General features: G+C 35.3%; 2 protein-coding genes across 2 annotated transcripts; both read right to left on the bottom strand.

Moving 5' to 3' along the window:
• Window positions 1–13,311: 13,311 nt before the first annotated feature.
• Window positions 13,312–18,810, bottom strand: LOC133036996 (uncharacterized). The gene is made up of 4 exons (XM_061113789.1): window positions 18,735–18,810; window positions 18,554–18,655; window positions 17,948–18,460; window positions 13,312–13,563 (listed from the first exon to the last, which is right to left on the bottom strand). The coding sequence occupies exons 1-4, from the start codon at window positions 18,789–18,791 to the stop codon at window positions 13,312–13,314; spliced, it is 924 nt and encodes a 307-aa protein (XP_060969772.1). The 5' UTR covers window positions 18,792–18,810.
• Window positions 18,811–18,837: 27 nt separating this feature from the next.
• Window positions 18,838–21,261, bottom strand: LOC133036997 (uncharacterized). The gene is made up of 6 exons (XM_061113790.1): window positions 20,615–21,261; window positions 20,437–20,524; window positions 20,179–20,349; window positions 19,747–20,080; window positions 19,223–19,488; window positions 18,838–19,137 (listed from the first exon to the last, which is right to left on the bottom strand). Exons 1-6 carry the CDS (start codon window positions 21,259–21,261, stop codon window positions 18,898–18,900), a joined length of 1,746 nt encoding a protein of 581 aa, XP_060969773.1. The 3' UTR covers window positions 18,838–18,897.
• Window positions 21,262–24,316: the final 3,055 nt, after the last annotated feature.

A 24,316-nucleotide genomic window follows, 5' to 3' on the forward strand; every position in this document is an offset into this window, starting at 1 on the left:
CTCTGTTGTCTTGTCACAACCGAAGAGATCAATACCATTTAGTTTTCTTAGACATAATTCACGGTGCCTTGTCGTAGTGGGAGAGTTTCTAGGAACTCACCTTCTTATGACTTGGGAGACACTAGTGATTAAAATCCATTGTGAGTTTAAACAAGTAATGGATTGTCAAGATAAGAAACTAAGAAGAAAGCCAATAGAACTATGGTTTAATCCATTCACATGGAATAACCTAAAGTTTTCTATTACAAGGACATAAAAGGAAATTTTCGTTTATAAGTCCATTCAATGGACTTAACAAAACTTCCTGTTCCTAGTATTATAGGTTTGAGTTTATCTAAACCTATGGCTTGTGGTATATCTGGTAATTACTTACTCTAATGCAAGCAACTTATTTTAGTAAGATGCTGAAGCATTTTCTTTCTAATGGCAATCTATAGAAGCTTCACAACTTCTTAGGTATAGATTTTATTTATCTAAGGAAAAGTCTTAACTATTCCAGAAAAGATAAAGCCATGAAAGAATTTCTTATATCAACAGTGAGAGGTCTTAGATATGCTTTTGTATGCCTTAGACCAGACACCTGCTGTTGAGTGGGAGTAATGAGTAGGTATCAGATTAATCCAGGAGAAGAACATTGGAAGACAATCAAGTAAATCTTAAGATAAAGAAGAGCAACTATATGTTAGTCTATAAGTGTGTGTTTAAAACTCTTAGACTACACCATATCAGATTTCGAAATTTGCCTTTGTGCTAGTAAATCTTTCTGATAAGATGGTGGTTACTCTGGGGGTGGAATAGTGATTTTGGAGAAGTGTAAAAACCTATCTGAAGTCTCTAGGTCTACCAGAGAGGGACTGAATGTTAAGGTTGCAGGGAAGGTACTTATTCAGTCTAAGGAAAGTTCTATACATTTTTGGCATCATTCCAAATTGCCTTAAACTACTAGTGTTAATTTCCTGATTAACCAAAAGTAGTTGCCAAAGGTATAGAATCCGGTATCCCAAGAGAGTAGACATATAGAGAGGAATTTCACATTATCAATGATTTTGTGATTAAAGGAAGAGTAATAGTGGAGAAAAGGTTGTGGTTAATTCAACCTTTCAGATCCTATTACGAGGAGTTTACTACTACTACACTTGATTTGTATATCAAGGTGTTGAGATTATTTGAAACGCACTTTTTGTTTTATATTAGTGCAAGTGGGAGTTTGTTGGGTTTTATGCCCTAAATAAAACTCATTTCAATATAATCAGATTTACTTATTAATATAGATCAGAAATAACATTTAAGGTTGCATGGTTCACATGACTTATTTCATGATTATATGTACATAATGTATAAATTCATCTGAAACCCTTTTCACATACTTGATCCTGTTTATTGTGCCGTCAACACATTGGAAAGTAAACATGACTATGTGAATAAAGTTTCCTAGATTTATCAGACACAGGGTTTTACTGATATGATAATCTACAACAAGAGTTTACTTGTATTTGGAGAAATACTATGTTCTTTCCAGAACATTGGTTAAAGTAAAGCTCAGGTTGGATGCATGGAGTATGCATCGGAAGGGATCGATATTGAACTTTGACTTAGATTTAATTAAACTTACCGTAGAATCTATTCAAGTCAATATCGCCAAGTTGATCCTAGATCAAATGATCTTAATCCTGTTATGATTAGGCTCAATCTTAAAGGCTATTCGTGTTCCTTGAATTGTTAGTTAAGCCTACTTTTAGGTCAGGGTGATACGTACTTTTTGGGAACACGGTAGTGCAATTGAGTGGGAGCGCTGGCATAAACATGGAATCTATAGCTTCTATCTGGCGAATAGTAAGCAAAGGATGATCACCTTCGAGCTTGACCAAACGAAAATAAATGGTGGAGATCTCATTTCACATAAGCTGAAATATCATTTATACGGGGTCAAGTGTTTTAAGGATAAAATACATAGTAGGGTGTTACGGTAATCTAATCCCTTTACTGTGTAGATCATTCATATAGAGGATCATTGATCACATTAGGATTATAACAATGGATAACTAATGATGTATCTATATGGTGGAACATATAGAGCATTCTATATACTGAGAGTGCAATTCTAAGTTCTATGCGTGGATTCAACGAAGAATTAATAAGTTAGTGAATTTTAGTGTTAAATTCTTGATCTACTTATTGGAAGCTCGATTATATAGACCCATGGTCCCCCCACTAGTTGAGATAATATTGCTTGTAAGACTCATGTAATTGATTTTGATTAATCAATTATAATTCACAAATTAGACTATGTCTATTTGTGAAATTTTCACTAAGTAAGGGCGAAATTGTAAAGAAAGAGTTTATAGGGGCATATTTGTTAATTATGATACTTTGTATGGTTCAATTAATAAATAGGATAAATGACAATATTATTTAATAATTATTTATAGTTATTAAATAGTTAGAATTGGCATTTAAATGTTTAAATTAGGAAATTGGCATTTTTGAGAAAATCAGATACAAAAGGTGTTAAAATTGCGAAATTGCAAAAACAAGGCCCAATCCACTAAGTGTATGGCCGGCCACCTTTGTAGGTATTTTAAATTGATTTTTTCATTATTTTAATGTCATATAATTCAAATCTAACCCTAGTGGAATGCTATAAATAGATAGTGAAGGCTTCAGGAAAAACACTTCTTCTGATTCAGAAAACCTGAGCCTTCTCTCTCCCTATCTGGCTGACCACTCCCTCTCTTCTTCTTCAATATTTCGAAATCCTTAGTGATTAGAGTAGTGCCCACACACATCAAGCAATACCTCAATCATAGTGAGGAAGATCGTGAAGAAAGATCATCAGCAAGCGAGTTTCAGCATCAAAGATTGAGAGAAAGAGATCCAGGTTCAGATATTGATAATGCTCTGCTACAGAAAGGAATCAAGGGCTAGATATCTGAACGGAAGGAGTCATATTATTCCGCTGCACCCAATGTAAGGTTTCTTAAACTTTATATGTGTTTAATTTATCGTTTTAGAAAGTTCTTATTTAGGATGTTAATAAACATACTTGTGAGTAGATCTAAGATCCTGGTAAAATAAATTTCCAACATGGAGCCCCTCCTCTTATCAAGTGTTATATTTTTTTTGTTTAGACAGTCAAACATTACTAGTGTCAGGAGGGTTTTTGAATTTCTTTGGATTTGAAAAAAAGAGTTTGAATTTCAATGAGCCTTTTAATTTATCTGGGTTTGTGTTTGGTGTTAAGCTTGAAGATAGAACAGTTAGCCTAATTTCAACCTTTATTTTCTTATGATGTTGAGATTTTTATTTTTATCATTATTATGTTGAGAAAATGTAAAAAAAAATGTAGAAGTTCAACGGTTTATGGAAGAGAATGATAGATTAACAACTCTTTGAGGTCCTACGAATGGGTGCTTCTCTTTTACAAGATCATTAGATACAAACTCAAACAAGTCTATATTTTGGGTTTGTAATTTTGAATTGTTTGAGTTTTTGTTAGATTATTAGTATACGATAAATGAGTCTAAATATTAGTTTTTGTTTAAATTGAGATTTGGGATTTAAGTCATTCTTTCAATCTAATTTTGATGTAAATCTTAAGAGCGATGAATTTTATGGGTTTACGATTTTAACATTTTTATTACTTTCAATTCTAATTAATTTACATTTTTTTTAATTAATTGTGCCATGTGTACATAATGTGTACATTGTGTCCGTGTGGACAATATATTGTGATCACGTGGACAGTACAACATGTCAGCTAATACCTAAAAATTAATTAAAATGGTAAATTGCTAGCTAATAGAACACGAATTTTGGGAATTTTATTATTAAAATTTGGGTTTTGGATTTAATTGCTACCTAAGTGAAAGTTTTGTGGATTTTACCGCAATTTACTCAGAACCTAATCGTAGTAGGAAAACCTAATACCATATCTGAATTGGAACAACTGACCTCCTGTCATAACACCATCGATCGAAGCCCAGATCGAGTCCCTGCCCGATTCGAAAGAAGGGCCATCCTTAGACCACCATGTCACCACCAACAATCCTACCTAGATCTCGATCAGACGAACCTCCCAATTGCACCGGACAAGGGCCAAAACTCAAAAGAAATTGTCGATGTCACAGAACAACCCATGGAGAAAAGAATTACAACACATAGAGAGAGAGAGTCCATCATGCTACGCCTGCTGCTCAATTATAGACCTCGACCAAGCCACACTGAAGCCCATAGAAGACTTTGGGCCAGGGTGGAGGAAAAAGACAAGAGGACCTAGACAATTAAGGATTTAGGAACAACAAACCCTAGCAGAGGATAGAAAATTTAAAATATTAATAAATATATATTTTAATATATCTTCTTAAGTTTATCACCTAATCACAAATATTTGTATTTATCACGTATAAATAAACATATATTTAAATATTTGGGCCTCTTATTTGTTTATATCATTAGTCAATAAGTACTTATCAAACATAGAAAGGGCCAGCTAGGAAAATCAATATGCAACATCAACCATGTTTTAAAAACTAAGCAACTTGATTAATTAATGATAATAGGTATAAATTAATATAATGAAACAAATGCAATGTTTTCTTTGAACGAGATATTCGCTTCTGCTTATGCCATATATATACGTACGTCGTTGTTGAGTAATAATTCAACTCTCTAAAACTGATAAGCGATAAGTTAAAAAATAGATGAGCTACATTCAAATAGGAGCAGTTGCTTTTCAATTTTTGTTTTTTCTGCTGTTCTTTACAGTTTTTAAGTGTATTTGGACTCAAGTCTTTTGGAAGTTTTCTCTGTAGAAAGTGATTACTTGCTTGCTTGTTTTATCATTGACTTTGTTGTGTATATTTAACAAAAGAGTTATTTAAGAAATCTCTTGGATGGCATCAACTTGATTTCTTCTTTATTTTTCTTTTTCTATATGTGATACTATATATAGAATTAGGAAAATAATCCAACTTGCATGTAGTAAATGTTTTCAAGATTAATCATAATATATTACAAAATTTTGTTTGTTTACGAGAGAAGCAACATCATTACGACTCTATAATATTATTATGATTTTCATAGAAAGTTCTATGTTACTTTTAAATATTGTTATAATATTATTGTAACATCATAATTTTTAATTTTCTATAATTGATAAAGTATTACTTCTTATACAAATTAATGTATTTCTATAAATAAGCATAAATGCATAAGAGAGCGTTGTATTCTTATGAGGATAAGATCAATTATACAGTATGTTATATAAGTGCTTATCATTATTTCTGGAATGATCACATGTAACCAATATAAAAATATTATACAAGAACATATTAAATTAATACGTTTAGAAACTGCTACAACTTGTATATCACCTTCATTTCGACTAATAAAATCGAATTAATTAAGTTAACATTTTAATTAGGAGATGTGTCACTTGTCTTCAGTTGTTTGATAATTATTATTATATGAGCTTTTTTTTATGTGTATTATTATAGTATATAAATGAGATATGTATGATTAATATCTTTTAGTAATTGTTAGATATGCAATTAAATAAGAATATGAATACTATTCTATTAATACGAAATTTTTTGAGAATAATGTACACTTATAAATTTAAAGTGAACAATACAAATATAAGGTTGTCTTTGTCTATATTTATGAGTCTTATTCCCAGTAAAAAGAAAAAGAGCTTACATGATCAGTACTAGAATTGATTTATAATTACACTTTATTGAGATCGAGGTATAAAATAGAATAAAAGTTATTGTTTTATCCTGTTATCCTATATTAAGAGTATAGCAACTAATTGTGTTTTACAAAATATCTCTCAACTAACATGATGTATTAATCAAATTCATTCAAAGTATTACAAAAAAGACATTTATGTTTTGTTAGATATAGCTACAGTGAAAACTAATCAATTAATTAACTTTAAAAATTTGACTTGAAAAGATAAGTAAACATTTTGACAACAATCAATCATATGTATTCAATACTTAGTGAGGTAGTTGACCCGCACAATATGTTTAGCTTGTCCATTATATATCTCTTGTTTTTAATTACCATGAAACTACAACATATATAAAAGTTATATGTTAGATCACATTTGATAACACTATTATTTTTAAAAATAAAAATTAAATATTTTATTTTTTAAAATTAATAATATGTTTTATAACTACTTTTGATTTTCAATTTTAAAAGCAGACAAAAGTGTGTTCTATAAAATTCATTTCATTTTCATTTGTTGATTTTATTTAAGTTAGGTCCAGGTCCAGGTCCGTGGCCAGAGTTCGGGTTTGGATCCGAGTCGAGTCTAGAATCAAGGCCGAGGTTTGGGTCTGAGTTAGGGATCCAAGTTCGAGGCCGGGTTTGGGTGTGGGCCGAGGCTAGGGTCTAGGTCTTAGTCTAGGATCGAGGTTCGGGTACGAGTCCGAGGCCAAGGTCTAGATCTGGGTTCAGGTTTTGGTCTAGGTCTGAGGTCCAGACCAACATTAGGGTTCGGGTGGGGTTTGGGTCCCAAGGTTCAGGTTGGATTTAGAGTCCAAAATATTGATTAAGAAAATAAAATAATAATAAAAAATTTGTTTAAAAAATTAAAAGTAACTTTTTTTTTTGTTTTCAAAACTTTGATTCTCAGTTAAAAAATTGAAAAGTGAAAAGAGTTTTATAAGAGATATTTTAGGAAAATATTTCACTATTCTAATTAAAAAACAAAAAACTGATCAAAAATTGTAACGCCCTAAGAATTAGGCACGCTACAACAACCAATAATATAACCTAATCCCGCTAAACCAGGATTACTAGAAATAAGAGCAAGAAAATTTTTTAAACTTTAAATCTAGTACAGAGTAAAATATAACTTGTAATTATTTAAACTTTACTACCATTCTAGAAAGACAACGTGTTACGGTATCCCATAAAATTTTTTGCAAAATATTACAAGTTTCTTTACATGCCGACCTAGGCGGCAAAATCCAAGAGAACAAAATACATCCACTGGTAGACCCAACCCGCATGGTCTAGTATGGCCCGAACATGTATCATCTACCGCCAAGCCCTTGAACTCATGGTTGATTACAAACAGATTTATCCTTTCCTACACAGTAGAGCACCTGAGAGCCAAGCCCAGAGAGACAGTAAAAATACCAATATACACAATAAATAAATATCACATAATTATTGATGGCACTGCACTTATTGCCTATTTGACATAGACCTGCGTGTTAGCTCACACACCTATTTATGTCCATATGGCATAGACCCACGTGTTACGCTCACATGTCTGTTTACAATAAGACATTAGAATGGTTTATGTCAGTTCTAATTAGTGAGTGTAACCTAATTATGCCTTGAACACATAATTCTTCATTTCAACATATAAAGTATGGCATTATACACAAAACTACTTAAACACTAGGGTAATAACCCTAGGCTATATAACCGCTCACTTTAGGGTAATAAACATAATCCAAGGTTCCACATTTAGTTACAATCATAATATCAAATATGAGCGCCGCTGTGCTTAACCCTACGTGCTAACTAGTGTCTTACCTGGTATCCTAAGTATGTGGAGATTCCAAATCTCCAGGTGCTCCTGAGCATGTGCCAGTAGTCCTAGTCACAAATTCTCGAGATTTCACAAATAGGATTAACCCCCAAATCTACTTTCACATAATCATATAATTGGCATTTTAATTATGCATAAACATATAGAGCTCAAAACGAGCTTTTAAATGATAATTGGAACGTCCCAAACGGAGTTTGGACTAAAAAGTTATAAACAAAATAAGTTTTGGATCCAAACTACCCTTAAAACCCCAAGCAGGCTGCAACATGCAAAGCCCATGCCGTGGCACCTGGGTTGGAAACCCAGAAACACCAACAGGCGGGCCGCGGCACTTGGGTTGAACACCCAGAAAATACCAATTTCATTTAACTCGAATTTGCACCTAACTCAAAATAAAACCCCAACAAGGCATGCACAATTCACATACAAATTTCTTGTTTTGGTCGAAAACAGAAAAAATTTCTTTTTGTGAGCTCTTTTTTTTTCCAGTTCCTAATCCCTTTTCTTACGTCCTTTTTCTTATATTTATATGTACGTCCTTCTCTTGCATGGACGATCTATCATCCTCCTATCCCCTTATCGACACGTGTTCTCTTCCTATTATTCTTTTTACCCCTGCCACGTGTTCGTATTCTAATAGATAACTCCAGTGTCACACGTGTCTGTGTTTTTAGTGGGTTTTAATGCTATTATTTCCCTTAAATTCGGCGGTGTCGTGTCCGTCGGCATCGCATTCTTGACAGTATCAATTTCTTACTTTATGCTCGAGACCTTCTTTTTCTGCCGGAGATCTCGTATGAGGGGATCCGAGTTCTCCTCCGTCGGGGGCCTTTGTTTCGCTAGTGGTGTTACCTCGGTACCCTCCCTCTATTGTGTTTCAGGTACTTCCTCCGTCGGCAAGTCATCTGGATGCCTCATCGGATTTCGGTTTATCGTTTCACTTACAGTTGATCTTCAATCCGTTAGTTACCTATTCTCTCCCTTTCTTTCTTCCGCTTCCGTCGGTGCTTTCTTTACTTGTTCTCGTCGTTTATAATTTTCCTTCTTTTTGTCCGTAGCAGCCTCTTAATGATTAATAACTAGGATCAATAACTGGTCCACACCGAGTTGGGCCTCCCTCTATATCCTTGGGCCTAGATGCATTCATTTTTGTGGGCCTTTTAACGTGGGCCTTTTTTGCGTTGTTTATTTTATTTGGCCGTTTATTTCTAGGTTTGATTTTTCCCCCAAAACATTTCTCTAACCGCATACATCAATAACAAAAAGTTAAGAGCACAAAAAAAAGCTCTTAACCACATCAAATTATGCAAATTACACAAGTTCTACAAGAATCAAAACTAGCAACAAACTTTGAGCCAAAACCAACATAATCTTCCATTTCACAAGCATGAGCACAAAGCTTAAAGACAGCATAAAACATGAAGAAAATTCAGAGTATATATTCAGAAATTAAATCACAATTTTGACTCTAAAATTCTCAAAAAAGAAGTCTAGATATGCATAACTCAAAAATCTACAAGCTTAATCACCATAAAAACCAACTATTTTCACTTCAATTCCTACCAACATCTATCTAAACCAACACAAGAACATCAAACATAAAACACAAGCTCAAAACTTCAAAAATCAAACTCAAATAAAGGAGGAATAGGAACTTACCACAAGTTTCTTAAGCTTTAAACACAAAACACACCAAGAACACCTCCAATTGAAGCTAAATTTTTTTAAAAAAAAATTACCAAACTTTGAAGAATATGAGAAAGGAGAGAGAGAGAGAGAGAGAGAGAGAGAGAGAGAGAGAGAGAGAGAGAGAGAGAGAGAGAGAGAGAGAGAGAGAGAGAGGTCGGTTTAGGAAAACAAAACTAGAAAATTGGATTAATTCCTTGCGAAAAATTCTATTTTGTTAATAATATCAAATATGGTCAAATGACCAAAATACCCTTCAAGGCCAAAATAAACATACACACTCATCAAGGGCAAACTTGTGATTTCACCACACACACACAAATAATATATAAATTTTAGATTTCCCATTTATCCAAAGAATGCCAAAATAAATTCCATAAATGTATTTTGGGCCCCAAACCCAGTTCGGCCTAAAATACTCAGTTGTAACTATACCGTGCCGACTTGTCAAAAAATACATGCAGATAGACAGAATAAATATACTATATAATAATATATTCTATAAGCATGATATATCATTACAATTATGGTTTTACCCCTTCTCGGGTCAAAATTACAAAAATGCTCTTGGCTTACCAACGGGATCTTAAAATATTATTTATTAGTATAATTCATATATTAAATTATATAGTAATATAATTTCTTATTAATGCACAATTAATTAGTTAAGATTTGCTAATCTAATTTTTTGTAATCTTAGGGTATTACAAAATAAGTGTTACCAAATGCACCCTTTATTTCTTTGATTATATAACGGTTAAATTAAAATAAAATAAGCCTAAGCTAGTTAATTACTACTTACATGTGTCAAGTAATAGAGTTGGGTCAATGTCCAAAATTATGTCTAAAAAATTTAATTAAGTAATGCAAATTTAAAATATATTTAGGAAATTATGTGTTCTATGTGCTAATATATGATGTAAATTTGCATATAAAAATATTGTGTAAAATTTAGCACAATTACTATTTTCTTATTTACTTTTATGTCATTTATACTATTTTATTAGTATAGTTAACCATATAGATTGACTATAAACTATGTACATTCATTTTTTTTATTAATTACACAATAAAGACAATAATAAAGTTATTTGCTTTTATATGTTAATAAAAATATTTATGAAATATTAAAATTTTCATCAAATTTTGCATGTTTTTATTTGAGCATAATGATAATTATAATTGATACAAATACTGTAACGCCCTAAATAATTAGGCACGATACCCAAGTTATTTACGAAATCCAAATCCCCTAAACGAGATTACTAATCAAAATAGCGGAGAAATTAAACTTTTGCAATAAATAGAATGAAAATAAAACTTGTAATAATTTAAACTTTACAACAGTTAGGATCCCAAAAATATTTACAAACTTTATTACAAGTCTCTTTCAGTTAGCTGGCCTAAGCGGTAAAATAGAATTTCAAAAATTCAACACTGGTAGACCCTTAACCTGCTTGGTCTGATATGGCCCGGACATGTACATTCTTCGCCCAGCTCCTAAACTCATGGCTGATCAGCTAATGCCTTACACTTTCCTGCACAGTAGAGCACCCGTAAGCCAAGCCCAGCAAGACAGTATAAATCATAACAAAAATAATATGCTCATCACGCTATTTAAACAGTAATGCCATTCATATATGTCTGTGTGTCACAGACCTGCATGTTACACCCACATGCCTATTTATGTCTACGTGGCATAGACCTATGTGTTGCGCTCACACATCTATTTATATCTACGTGGCGTAGACCTACGTGTTGCTCTCACACGTCTAAATACAATAAGGCCTTAGAATGGTTCATCTCGGTAGTGGTTACCGAGTCCAACCTGATTATGCCTTGAGTGCATAATCCATAAATCTCATTACATTTAACATGGCATGGCATTTATACACATATATCACTAGGGTAATAACCCTAGGCCATCAACCGCTCATATTAGGGTGATAACCCTAATCCCGGTTACTATTTTTAATATAAGTGCCACTACGCATACTCTACGTGCTGATCACTGTCTTACCTGTTGTCCCGCAATGTCAGAGATTCTGAATCCCTAGGTGCTCCTGATCAGGTGCCGGTAATCCTAGTCAAACAAATCTGGGATTTTCATAAATAGGGTTAACCCCTGATTTCACTTTCATAAAATATTCACATGGCATTTAAAATTCACATATTCAGATAGAGCTCGAAAAGAGCTTTCCAGTGGTATATAGAACTCCCAAATTGGAATCCAAATCACAAAGTTATGGCTATTTGAAGTTTGCAAAAAGGATCTACCCAGAAAGAAAAGGGCGCGTTGCGGCATGCTAAAACCATGCCGCGGCACCTGGGTTTTAAACCCAAAAAACTAGCAGTGAACCACGAATTTCAGCCCTTAAATCACATCCAAACAACCCAATTCATAACCAAAACTCCCAAACCACAAAATAAGTTTTTAATCATCATACAGAGAGTTTACAACACATACTTCATGCATAAAATTCACAATTTCATATTATAAAAATCAACTCAAACTCATGTTTAAACTCCAAAACTTCAAGCTCATAGCTAACAACTTCAAAGCCAAGCATCTCAATTTATTTCCAACAATAAACATTAAATTTGAGACCTGAATATAAGTAAGAAAATACCCTAATCATTTCATCTAAGGCTCAACAACAAAATCACAACAAAACATGTATAAACTCATTTAGGGCAATTCAAAATTCAAACACATGCAACACCAAGCTTCACAACCCTTTTTCCATGATCATCCAACATCAAAAATCAGCAATAAACATAAGAATTAAAGCTTTAGAAGCTACCTCAAATTCTTGCAAGGCTAAGCACAATAACTTCCCCAATATTCCACTTCAATTTTCAAGCAAAACTCAAGCAATTCACTATAAAACTTGAAACTTTCAAGAGGGTTAGAGAGGGAAAGATGGTTCATCCAAGAGAGAGAGAAAGACCAGAATTTCTAATTCATTTTGTCAAAAATCCAATTTCCCAACTCATAACTCATAAAGGCTAAATTACTAAAATGCCCTTAGGGCCAATTTCCATATATCCACACAAACAAGGGCATAATTGTCATATCACACTCATAAATTTTCCAAATAAAATTCAGATTATCAAATATCAAATAAAATGCAAACATTTAATCCCAAATTGTATTTCGGGCTCGAACCCCGCTCTGCCCGAAATACCCGGTTGTGACTATACCGCGCCAACCTGTCAGAACACACCTGAAAAGACAACACAGGCATACTATATAATAATATAGTTTTAATAAGCACGTTATTAAATTTATTTAATCATTTTACCCTTCTCGGGTCTTAATTACTAAAATGCCCCTGGCTCACCAACGGGATCTTACCATATAATAAATCATATTAATTCACATTTATGGAACTATATATAATATAATTCCTCAATTATTCATAATTATCTATTTAGGATTTTGCTAATTCATTTCTTAATTCTAGGGTATTACAAATACATCATGTTGTCGGTAGAATTTAGACAACACTAAATATTGCGATTACTCAAACAAAGTTAGAATATTCACTAACAGTTATGCGAGTACTGACTTAATAAAATAGTAAGTACTCATAATATAAGCTACTAAAATAGACAAAAATGAAAGCAAAAATAAAGAGAAAATAAGAGAATTATAGTGGTTAGAGTTTGGTTTGCTTAGTTCACTTATGGTAATAATTTCAGCCTAATTTATTTGATTTGGATCATTCATTTATATAGAAAATAAGTTCCCTTTAGGATTACATAATTTGTCTAGCAGGGCCGTTATTACAATATATTACAGAATCAAATCAAAATAAACGTTTAAAGAATAAATGAAAAAAAAAGTTTCATCAGTTCTTGAATTAAGTGCAGCAACATATGCGACTTGATAAACCGCGACTTTGCAGAGTACCAAGTCTCCTACTTGCAGGTTTCTTTCATTAACCTTCGAAATAAAATAATGCATCGTGCATTGTTGATATATAGGCTACATTTTTTTTTATTTTAGCTTGATTACGTTTTTTTTCCAACAAATCTAATGGGAGAAGCTATCCCAGTTCATTTTCTTTGACATTGAAAGCATCGCGATGGAGTGAACCTGCCTCTACTTCACCTGGAACAATGGCTTTGCACCCATAAGAAAGTAAGAAGGGAGTTTTGCCAATTGTTGACTGCGGTGTGGTATTGTACGACCACAATACTTTAGGTAATTCTTCTTGCCATATGTCTTTCCTTTCTTTGAGCTTTCCTTTGATGGTATGCTTGATTAACTTGTTGAATGCCTCAGTTTTCCCGTTACTCTGGGGATATGCATGCGGTTGCAAAAAAAGCCTTCTGTATCCCTAAGTTCTTGCACAGTTACTATATTTCTGTATAATCAAAAGGTTTACCATTGTCAGAAATTAGTTTTTAGGGTATGCTGAACTTGCACATTATAGCTCAAAATCCAAACTCGTAAAGTTTTACAACAGTAACGGTGGTGAGTACTTCTACTTCGGCCCACTTGGTAAAATAATCAATTGCGATGATGACATACTTGACTCCTCTCTTGCCTTTTAGCAGCTCGCCAATTAGATATATGCCCCATCCTACAAATGGCCATGGGCTTGTGATGGAGTTCAATTTTCTTGGGGGCTATAGACATATGTAGCAATGCGCTGACACTTGTCGCATCTCTTAGCGAAATTGATTGTGTCGACCAGGTCTTCTAAGTGAGTGGGGAGCTGTCTTGGAGATGTGAATTGCGCGTAGAACTCTGAGGCAAAGACATCCCACGAATTAAATTTTCATGGTGCTAACTTGAAGTACCATTCCAGGGCGGCCTCTGCCAAGGTACCAGAGAAAATTTTACATTGTACATCATCCTTCACTATCTATAGGTCCATTTGTATCTCAAAGTATATAATATGCAAAAATGGATATTCTTTTCTCGTATACATCTTCCAAGAAGGCATTTTCAATTTTGTCGAAAGATTTAGGGAATTGATCTGTATAGAAAATGGTGATCCTCTTGTTTGATCAAGCTCCAAGTCAATGAGTTTTGGGCTCGCCAGGGCTTGAATGAGGCTTTTAAGTTGATCCAATTGGGCTTGTGCCCCTGGATCAACTTGACTTGCTTGTTGATCGGCCCCTGTCACCTGTTGACCGAGCATCAAAAGGTACAAAGGTGTGTCTTTGTTTTGTGGAATGTATTTCTCCACATTACTCAGTTGATTGTTAGGCAGAGGGAAAAAATGTTCGTCTCGATTTTCTCACTTACGATTCAAATCGTCTCGAAGATAAGCTCTGGGCCCTATCTTTTGGAAGACAGAGTCACCCAGAGCTCTTCTACTTAGTTGGCTCGTGGACCGAGGTGGCCTATGGAGATTATCATCGTTTGGAGGATTTTTCTAATTTTTTTTGTGGGTACGATGATTATCACGACGACAATTGTTGTGCTGTCCACTATTAGCTCCAACATTAGTTTTGCTCGAGTACGGTTGCCCATAATGAGAATTTGTACGACCTTAAGGAGGTTGTTGGCCTGTATGTTGAGGTAGCCTATAGATTTGGACTTGCCCATCTTGGTTGTACACTGCCACACGTCCTCAAGATCTCTTAGCTAGTTCGGGAGGTCCATCATCCATCCTTCCTTCAGGTTGGGGTCAAAAGTTGTGTTGGTCTTCTCTTCTAAGGTGATGACCGAGAAAAACTTGGTCATCCACTAGGTTTTTAACAGTTTGATCTCGAGACCTAGAGTTTTCAATTTTTTAATATTTTGAATATAAACTAGTAACATCAAAGCCTCAGTTATTTTTATCTCTTTTGTGCAAGTTGGATGTTATGTTGTGTCGGGGTGTTTGCACATAATTTGTTGGGCGCTCCTCTAAGCCATACTGTTGTCCTCTAGAGGGGATGTGAGGCTCTTTTCCCTAGTTAGGATCTCTTCTGAGCGGTGGGTTTCCAGTACCTGTCCCCAGTTTGTTGGTGGAATCTTTTAATTAAGTCGGTATCTTTCCTTTATATGTGATTGATTTCTTCCTACTGGGCGTGCATGGACTCAGCTCGTTTATCCATCCACACTTGGAATTTACGCCTCTATTTTTTGAACAAATGGTTCACCATAGCGCGTGTTTCCTCTTGATTATGGTGAAGGGTATTAGTGTGAGTCTGGGCTTTCCCTACCACTTCTCTTAGGGTCTCTAGATTAGAGTTTTCTCCCAAATTGACTCGAGGTTCTCCCACTGACACTAACAAATATGCTAAATAGCGGTAGAGTTATTAGCGATAGACAAAATCTGCCACTAATATTGGTGGTATGAGCGGCGAACATTGATGTATGTCGCTGATTGGGCAATTTTTTTTAAAAAAAAAATACTATTAGCGACGGACTGTCCGTCGCTAATGCCCGCCGCTAATACTAGTAATGGCAGGGTCTGCTATTAATACCCCGCCGTTAGTAAATGGGCGGGATTTTTCCCGCCCATTCAGTTCGAATATTATTAGCGGCGGACCCCACCACTAATAATAATTAAAAAATAAAAAATTATTAATTACTATTAGTGGCGGACTATCGGCCGCCGCTAATACCCCTATATATACCCCATCAAACCAACATTCTCCATTTTCCCCTCTTTTCTCTTCAAAACTCAAACCCTAATTTCTCATCCCCTATTCGGCCGCCCATTCTTCTTCTTCTTGTTCTTCTTCCTCAAAAGTCTTCCAAGGTATGTGTATTTTATTACTCCGCCCATTCTTCTTCTTGTTTTATTTGATTTTTGTTAAAGATTGACATGTTTTATTTGATTTTACTACTCTGCCTATTCCGTTTTTTTTTTTCTTTATTTTCGAACCTAGCACTAGCCAAAGACTGAGGAGGGTTGATTTCGTGCAAAAATTCAAAAACGGTCGCAAAGTCCTAGACAACTCACTGTAAGTCATCTCCAATCTCCATTGTTTTTAACATTTTTTCTATGAAAACTTTCTTTGTTTGTTTCAAGATCACTGTAAATGATTTAGGGTTTGAGTTCTTAATTTTTGGATTTTTTTTGTTGATATGCTTTGTCTATGTATATATATATTTTTTTTTTCTGTTATGTGTATATATATTATAACTGTATATATTTTTGAAGTATAATATATTTTTTGTGTATTATATGTAAAGACCGCTTAGCTTAAATTTGGAAATTAGTAGATAATTAGGGTTTAATTATGAAAATTAGTTATTAATTCTTAATTATTAATTTATGATGATTTATTTAAATTCAGAATGCATTTTATATGTCATATATAGAAATTTCATATTTTTCCATGTTCAGTGTTCGGCAACATTGGAACGCGGTGTATGGCTTAGTTGAATCACATCTTAGTATTTTAGTATAGTGGGGCGATATAGTTAGACATTGAGAATGTCGAGATTAGTCAGGAATTTAGAATTTCCCAAAATAACCTTAGTACCCTTTTATGTTGTATTAGTGTGGGAGGGGCAAGATGGTCATTTTGCCCCATGTGTATTTTGTCCTTTAGTGGACTTAGATACATTTAGTAACTTGATTCTTTTAGTGTAATGGCTGATGCTTTTTAATTTATCACCATTATCCCATTTTCAAGAAAAGAAAGGTAAAGGAAAATTCATTTTCTCTCAAGCTCTCTCTCTCTCTCTCTCTCTCTCTCTCTCTCTCTCTCTCTCTCTCTCTCTCTCTCTCTCTCTCTCTCTCTCTCTCTCTCTCTCTCTCTCTCTCTCTCTCTCTCTCTCTCTCTCTCGAAAATTTCTTGGGGCTGCTAGGGTTGGATCTTTCCCAGTAATTCAAGTCTTTCTTAGCTAATTGTTAGTAAATCCAAGCCAAGGTATAGCTCTTGCACCTCCTCTTTATTTTCTTGAAGTTTAAGGAAAGTGAATTTTTGCATGCTTGGTGTTATGTTGCTGTGACTGCTGTTAATGTTTTGTTTTGTTTTCTAAAGCTTAATTATGTTTAGATAAATGGATTTAAGCAGGTTCTAGTGGTTGTTGGTTGGTTTTAATCAAGTTTGGAGTTTGAACTCAAACTTTGGTCTCACTACAAGAAATCCAGCTTTTACCGGCGCATTGTTGCGCCGGCAAAAGTACACGGCTAACGCCGGTAAAGCTTTGCGGCGCGGTTGTGCGCCGGCAAAGCTTATGCGGGAAGCTTGGTCGGTAAAGGACTTTTTACCGGCGCGTACATTAACTGCGCCGGTAAAACGTCCTTTTACCGGCGAGGAATAACGCCGGCAATAAATAAGCGCCGGTGTTAAAAAATACCCTTATCCGCCTTGAACCTGCTATGATTAGGTTTTGCCGGCGCAATAGTGCGCCGGCAAAACTATTGGCGCCAACGCCCGCAGTTGGCGCCAATAGTTTTGCCGGCGCATGTAGTGCGCCGGGAAAACTATTGGCGCCAACCTGGCTGTTGGCGCCAATTGTTTTTGTCACTTTTTACCGGCGCACTATTGCGCCGGCAAAAGTATTAAATTTTATTTTTAAAAAAATTTAATTAATTATATTTAATTAATTTTAATATTAATTAATTAAATATAATTAATTATATTTTTTTAAATAATTATAATATTATATTAACAAAATAAACCAACATAATTTACATTACAAGATAAACCAACATTAATTACTACTAAAATCAGTATATAAACAAAATGTTAAATCTTCGAACTGGATAATAAAAAAAGTACAGTTCTATAGGCGGGTAATGTCGTCATCGTTGTTTCTCTGAGTCTCGGGAGGCTGCGATGACGATCCCGGCACTGACGACGGCCAGATGATCCGGCACCGGGGAGTGGGCAATGGTGGAAGATCCATGGGAGGCAAGTTGAAACCCGGCACAGCTCGAGAAAGATACTCAAACTGATCTTGGAATCGTCTGAGGTAGAGTTGTTGTGTCTCATACCGCTTTGCCTCGTATGTTGAGTTGTCTGCTCCGCTTCCTCCACTTTTTTCTGTAAAGCCTCATACTGTTCCATTGTAACAGTTGGTTGGGCTGAAGGATGCGTGGCAGGTGCTCTTTTGGCCCCAACTCCCTTCAGTCTGGGGAGATGACCAAAGCCTCTAAGATGCCGAGATCGTTCCCCGAGTACTTGCGTCATAACAGGTAAGTCTCGGGGGTACTGTGTAGGATCGACAGCAGGCTCTTCGGGCTCATCTGCAGTGGGCGCTGGTTGAGTTGCCGCTATTTCAACCATTTGCTCCTAAAACAATTAAACAAGTAAGTTAAATGGTTAATTTTAACACAAAATAAATTGAAAGAAATAAATGAAAATTGAATTAAAACGTAAACTTACGTAAGCTTGTTGCGCGAACTCGTTGCGCCAATCGTTGCCTTTATGGTGAAACTTTTGAAAAGTTTCCACCGCAGTTGGCAGTTCTCCTGTGTCGGGGTTAGCCTATTTTCAAGAGAAAATATATTAGTACTGTTATTTTAATAGAGAAAGTTAAATGAATGATAGTTAAATATAAACTTACCCCTTCGACAACATGTGAAACAATGGGCTTGGAGCCCCAGCCTCCTAAAAATTTCATCTTACCCCGACTTTCTTTATTTTTCATTTGCTCTACTTTGAAATTAATAATTTTTATAACAATTAATTATTTATTATTGACTATATAAATTAAACATTACCAAAATTTAAAATTTTAAAAAATGTACCTTTTGTTTGTCTGTGCTCCAATAAGCGATGCAGTCAGTCCACACCTCTTGAGTTACTCCCTCAGGAGGTGACATGTCGGCCCTCTCCTGTCCAAGCTCCTCAATGTTTTGTATCCACTTCTTCTTGCAGTCTGCCCTCCAGTCACGTAAACCCTTTGACATCTCGTACTCACCGTAGTCTACGAATGTAGGGTTATCTCGTGGGAGGATAAACTTGGTCTGGAAAAAGTTACACATTAATACATTAATTACAATTTAATAAGAGTATAGTAATTTAGAAATTAAAAAAATTAGTAAGGCATACCTCAAGTCTATCCCACAGTGCGTTGATGTCAGCTCTACTGACATCTTCCCATTTGAATTTATTAATGGGGATAGACATCCGAGTCATCCATTTGGCCATATTGTTGAATTTTTTTCCGTTCTTGCCTACGGGGGTGCCAGTCTCTGCGTGCACCTCAATCGGTAACTTGGCAGATTGTGTTTTGGAGAGCTCCTCCTCAACATTCTTGCCCTTGTATTTACCTCTGACGCCTTTCTTTCTCGAGCTTCGGCTTTGGTGTAGACATACTACATATACAACACATATTGTTTATTTAAAATAAACTAACATATTGCAAACATATTAAAGAAGAAGGGTTGTAATTTTTTATTTTATTTAAAACACTATGTCAATTACAATTCATCATCCTCATCATCAGTTACATATACAGCATTATCATCACTGTCACTCTCTAATTCTAAGGAGTTGTCTTCTTCGGTATTTAGACCCTCGTTGTCATCATCGACAATGAAATCATCTAATTGTTGAAATTTGTGAATTCACACGATGGATGTTTGCAACTTTAGTTGGGTCGACATCATGGCGAACATAGTCAACATCATCCAACTGTGGAAGTTGAACAACGAACTCGGTTTCAATTGAATTGTTTTCCTGTACAAAGGGTGTCTCCCCATCCGTGTCCGGGAAGTCCCAAACATTGCGCGGTATGTACTCATTTACAATCAGCCAGTCTTTACCGTTCTTTAAATCAGGAATGTAGTAGATCAATTTTGCTTGAGATGCAAGTATGAACGGTTCATTTTGGTACCACTGTCGGTTGACGCAGATGCTAGTAATAACACCGTCACTATCCATTCTACTCCCGTTAGTGTCAAACCACTTACAAAAAAATAAGAGAACACTGCAATCTTTCAAATAAGTGAACTCCATAATTTTTTCAAGTGTGCCGTAAAAATTTTGGCCATCTTCACGGGGACCATGACACCGCTATTCTGTGTTTTGCGGTTATCATCCCTTTCCTTGACCAAAAATTTAATACCGTTCACTATGCACCCTGGATAAAAATAAATTGCTGTATTCGCTGGGTTAGCGATAGCATACAACTCATCTGACACTGCACCCTGGTTGGTCAACCGTAGTTCATTAATCTACATATCAGGGAAAATATTAAGTTAAGAAAAGTTGAACAGTTATTGAGAACAAGATTAACAGTATTGAGAGGCAACAAGGCTTACTTGAGTTTTGAACCATTCAGGGAACTCAGTCTCTTGCACTGTCTCAATATTGCCTACACCCCTTGCTTGAAGCAACTCCTTGTGCTCACTATATAATGTAATCCAGTTATTAGTAAGTTAAGAATTTTTTAGATGAAGTCGACTATTGTGTGTTTGTGTTTATGGAATTTATACTTACTTGATATACGGTTCAACCTCTGTGCAATTGTTCAAAATGTACCACTCCGCCTTACGCTTGCTTTGCATGGGTAAGGTGTCGACTGTCCTCATACCGATGGGTCGACCAACATGCTTGAATACAGAAAATTGTCGAGTTGGCATGTTTTGGACAATGTCATTGTTCCGGTCAGGACGGTTGAATCGAGTTTCCACTTCCCGAAAGTACATTGAGCAAAAGGTTAATGCCTCATTAACCACAAAAGATTCAGCAATAGAGCCTTCCGGGCGGGCACGATTCCTGACATATTGCTTGTACACAGACATTGAGCGCTCAATGGGATACATCCACCTGTACTGCACTGGTCCACCTAGTATAGCTTCTTTAGGGAGATGCATAACTACGTGAACCATTATGTCGAAGAAGGCCGGTGGAAAAATTGTTTCTAACTTGCACAAAATAGTTAAAATATTTGTTTGCATTTTTTCTAAATCCGAAACATGAAGTGTTCTTGAGCATAATTGTTTAAAATACACACACAGCTCAATGATTGTGTCCCGGATTTCTTTTTTCAAGAACTTACGGATACCTGCCGGTAGTAAACGTTGTAACAACACATGACAATCATGTGATTTGAGCCGGAAATCTTGCCGTATCCAAGTTGACATTTTTGTCTAAGTGTGCTTTGCAAAACCGTCAGAAATCGTACGGACTTTATGAAGTACGCAAATTCAATCCGTTCTTGAACACTAAGTGTGTAACTAGCTGGAGGCTTCTTCCACTTCCCGTTTCGGTCTTCATACAACCACAACTCTCGTCGTATTTGCAAGTCTTGCAAATCCATTCTCGCCTTGTCGGTATCCTTTGACTTCCCGTCGATACTTAGAAGAGTACCTACTAAGCTATCACACACATTTTTCTCAATGTGCATTACATCAAGATTATGTCGTAAGGACTTTGACTTCCAAGATCGAAGCTCAAAAAAAATACTTTTTTTAGACCAATTGAGCTCTTCACTAGAACGCTTCCGTTTCACACCCCCGAAGCTGTTTGTGTTTTCCGGGCAAAGTCAATGGAATTCGGTCTAATTGAGATAAAATATCATCCCCGTCAATACAGGAGGTGGTGCTCTCTTCTCAGGCTTACCATTGTACTTTTTGCTTCTCCTTCTCGGATCACTCATTTCGAGAAAGCGTCTGTGGCCAACATATCCAATCTTACTATTTAGGCCAATGGAAGGAGTATGTTCATTGCAAGTGGGACACGCCATATACCCTTTTGTGCTCCAACCAGACATTAGAGCATAAGCAGGAAAATCATTTATTGTCCACAACAGCCGCACGCATTGAAAACACGGTTCGTTGTAGGCATCTCGGGTTTCAACACCCGTCTCCCACAAGCTTGTTTCGGTTCATCAATTAACGGTCTCATGAATACATCTATGTCTTTCCCGGGAGATGATGGACACGGAATTAATAAGGTCAACAACAACGATTCGTAACTCATACACTTCCACGGTGGCAAATTATAGGGGACACAAATAGCGGCCACGAGTACGTAAGAGTTGCTCATGTTGCCAAATGGATTAAAACCGTCGTCGCCAATCCCGGTCGACATTTCTAGGTTCAACGGCAAAAGACGGATGAAGGCGGTCAAGCTGCTTCCATTCTTCGGCATCCGCGGGATGCCTAAGCACACCGTTTTCTTTTGGTCTCTCGCGAGTAATGCCACCGCATATCCTCCGCGGTGTGTCTTGAGCAATATAATCGTTTCGGCCTAGGTGTGAGTGGGAAGTAACGCATAACTTTGTGAGGAACTTTTTTCCCCTTACCCTTTCTTTTCACCCATCGTGATTCGCCACATACGGGGCAAAACTCCTTCTTCTCATTCTCCTTCCAGAAAATAGCACAATTATACTTGCACACATCTATTGAGTCGTAACCCAAACCTAGATTGCGCAATCGCATCTTCGACTCATAATGCGACTTCGGTAATTTTGTCCCCTGTGGAAATAGATCAATCAAGATGGACAGCAACATATCGAAAGAGTGGTTGCTCCACCTATTCAAAACCTTGCAGTGCATAAGCTTTACCAGTGCATTAAGGGCTGATTTTTTGCAACCTGGATATAACTCAGCCTCCATCTCCTTAAACAAGTCATCGAACTTGTTGTTGTCGTTGATAGGGGGTTCATTGAAAGAATCAGTAGTGTTAGCAGATTCGTCAAACCCAGGGTCCCCTCTTAACATGTCCGCCAACACATCTGCCATTTCCTCTTCGTCATTTTCAGGAAGTTCAGCGGGCCGAGAGAAAGTCTCCCCGTGGAAATACCAGGGGTTGTACGAAGGTTGGATCCCGCTGAGAAATAAATGAACCCTTATAGTTGCAGGTGTGTGAAAATTGACATTCAAACACCGCATGCATGGGCATCGAGCTAATCCGTCAGCGTTCACGTGGTTCGTTGCTACCGCAACGAACTCGTCAACGCCACTTCGAAACTGCGAGAGCGCGGTGCGCCTTCATCCAACTTCGGTTGGCAGGCATCTTCCACTACGAAGTATTTAACAAAAACAATTTAAAAACAAACAAAAAAATGTGCAAGTGTCCTAATCCACCTTCTCACTCCATTACTAAAAGGGTAAAGAACCTATCCCATTCATGTTTGTAATATACATATAGTGCAATCTACGCTCTTAAGATTATTTCATTTTTGTAAAAATTTCGGCAGCACCTCCCCACAGTTCTTATAAGTTAGCAAACTTGTAGTAATTAAGTTTGCCGACTTACAAGAACGTGTAAGAAGACGTTGTACCAAAATATCTACTAATGAAATAATCAAATAAGCAATAGATCATACTATAAGTATAAAACAAGCCCAAACTATCCATGCGGACAAACAGTCCTGGATAATTTGGAGAAGCGTATTTAAGAGTCCTTACTGACTCAGCCTCTCCAAACGGGTCTAAGGTATTTCGTGCATGTGTAAAATTGAAAAAAAATTAAATTATCACTATGTGATAATACAAATACAATTGTTCTATCCTATCTTTGGTGTATAACCAAAGAGATGAAGAAAAGATAAAAACAATTTAATTTTATGCTATTTTAATATCTTATGCTCATTTATAGTTACTTTATAGTTACACTTACTTTATGATAACTTGATTAAATTCTAAATATAATTACTTTAAAATTTTATTTTATTTTATTTTTAGATTATAAGTATAAAAGTTTTAAAATTTTAAAAATATCACTTTATTAAATTTTAATTTTTATTATAAAAGTTATTTCATAATTTTCTATTCTTTTTTTAACTTAAAAATTACAACCTTTTTAAAGTTAATAATATCACTTACTTACTTTTTAAAATTAAACAATAAGTAGTAATTTATAATTTTCACATTTATTCATTTAAATTTAAGATTAAATTTTTTTTAAAATAATAAATAATTGATTACCTATTATAGATTATAATATATACTAATTTATATATTACATTTTTTAATTTATTTTTTTTTTCACTGTCATTTATTATTTAAATTAAAGTTACTAACTTTTTAAAAATTTTAATATATAGTAAATTATATATTACATTATTTTTTATTTTTATTAATATTTTTTTATCATTTATTATTTACATTAAAATTACTAACTTTTTAAAAACATTTAATACCACTTTATTACATTTTAACTTATACATTACATTTTTTAATTAAATATTTT

This window comes from Cannabis sativa, chromosome 4 (genome assembly GCF_029168945.1).
Source record: "Cannabis sativa cultivar Pink pepper isolate KNU-18-1 chromosome 4, ASM2916894v1, whole genome shotgun sequence".
Classification (NCBI taxonomy): Eukaryota; Viridiplantae; Streptophyta; class Magnoliopsida; order Rosales; family Cannabaceae; genus Cannabis; species Cannabis sativa.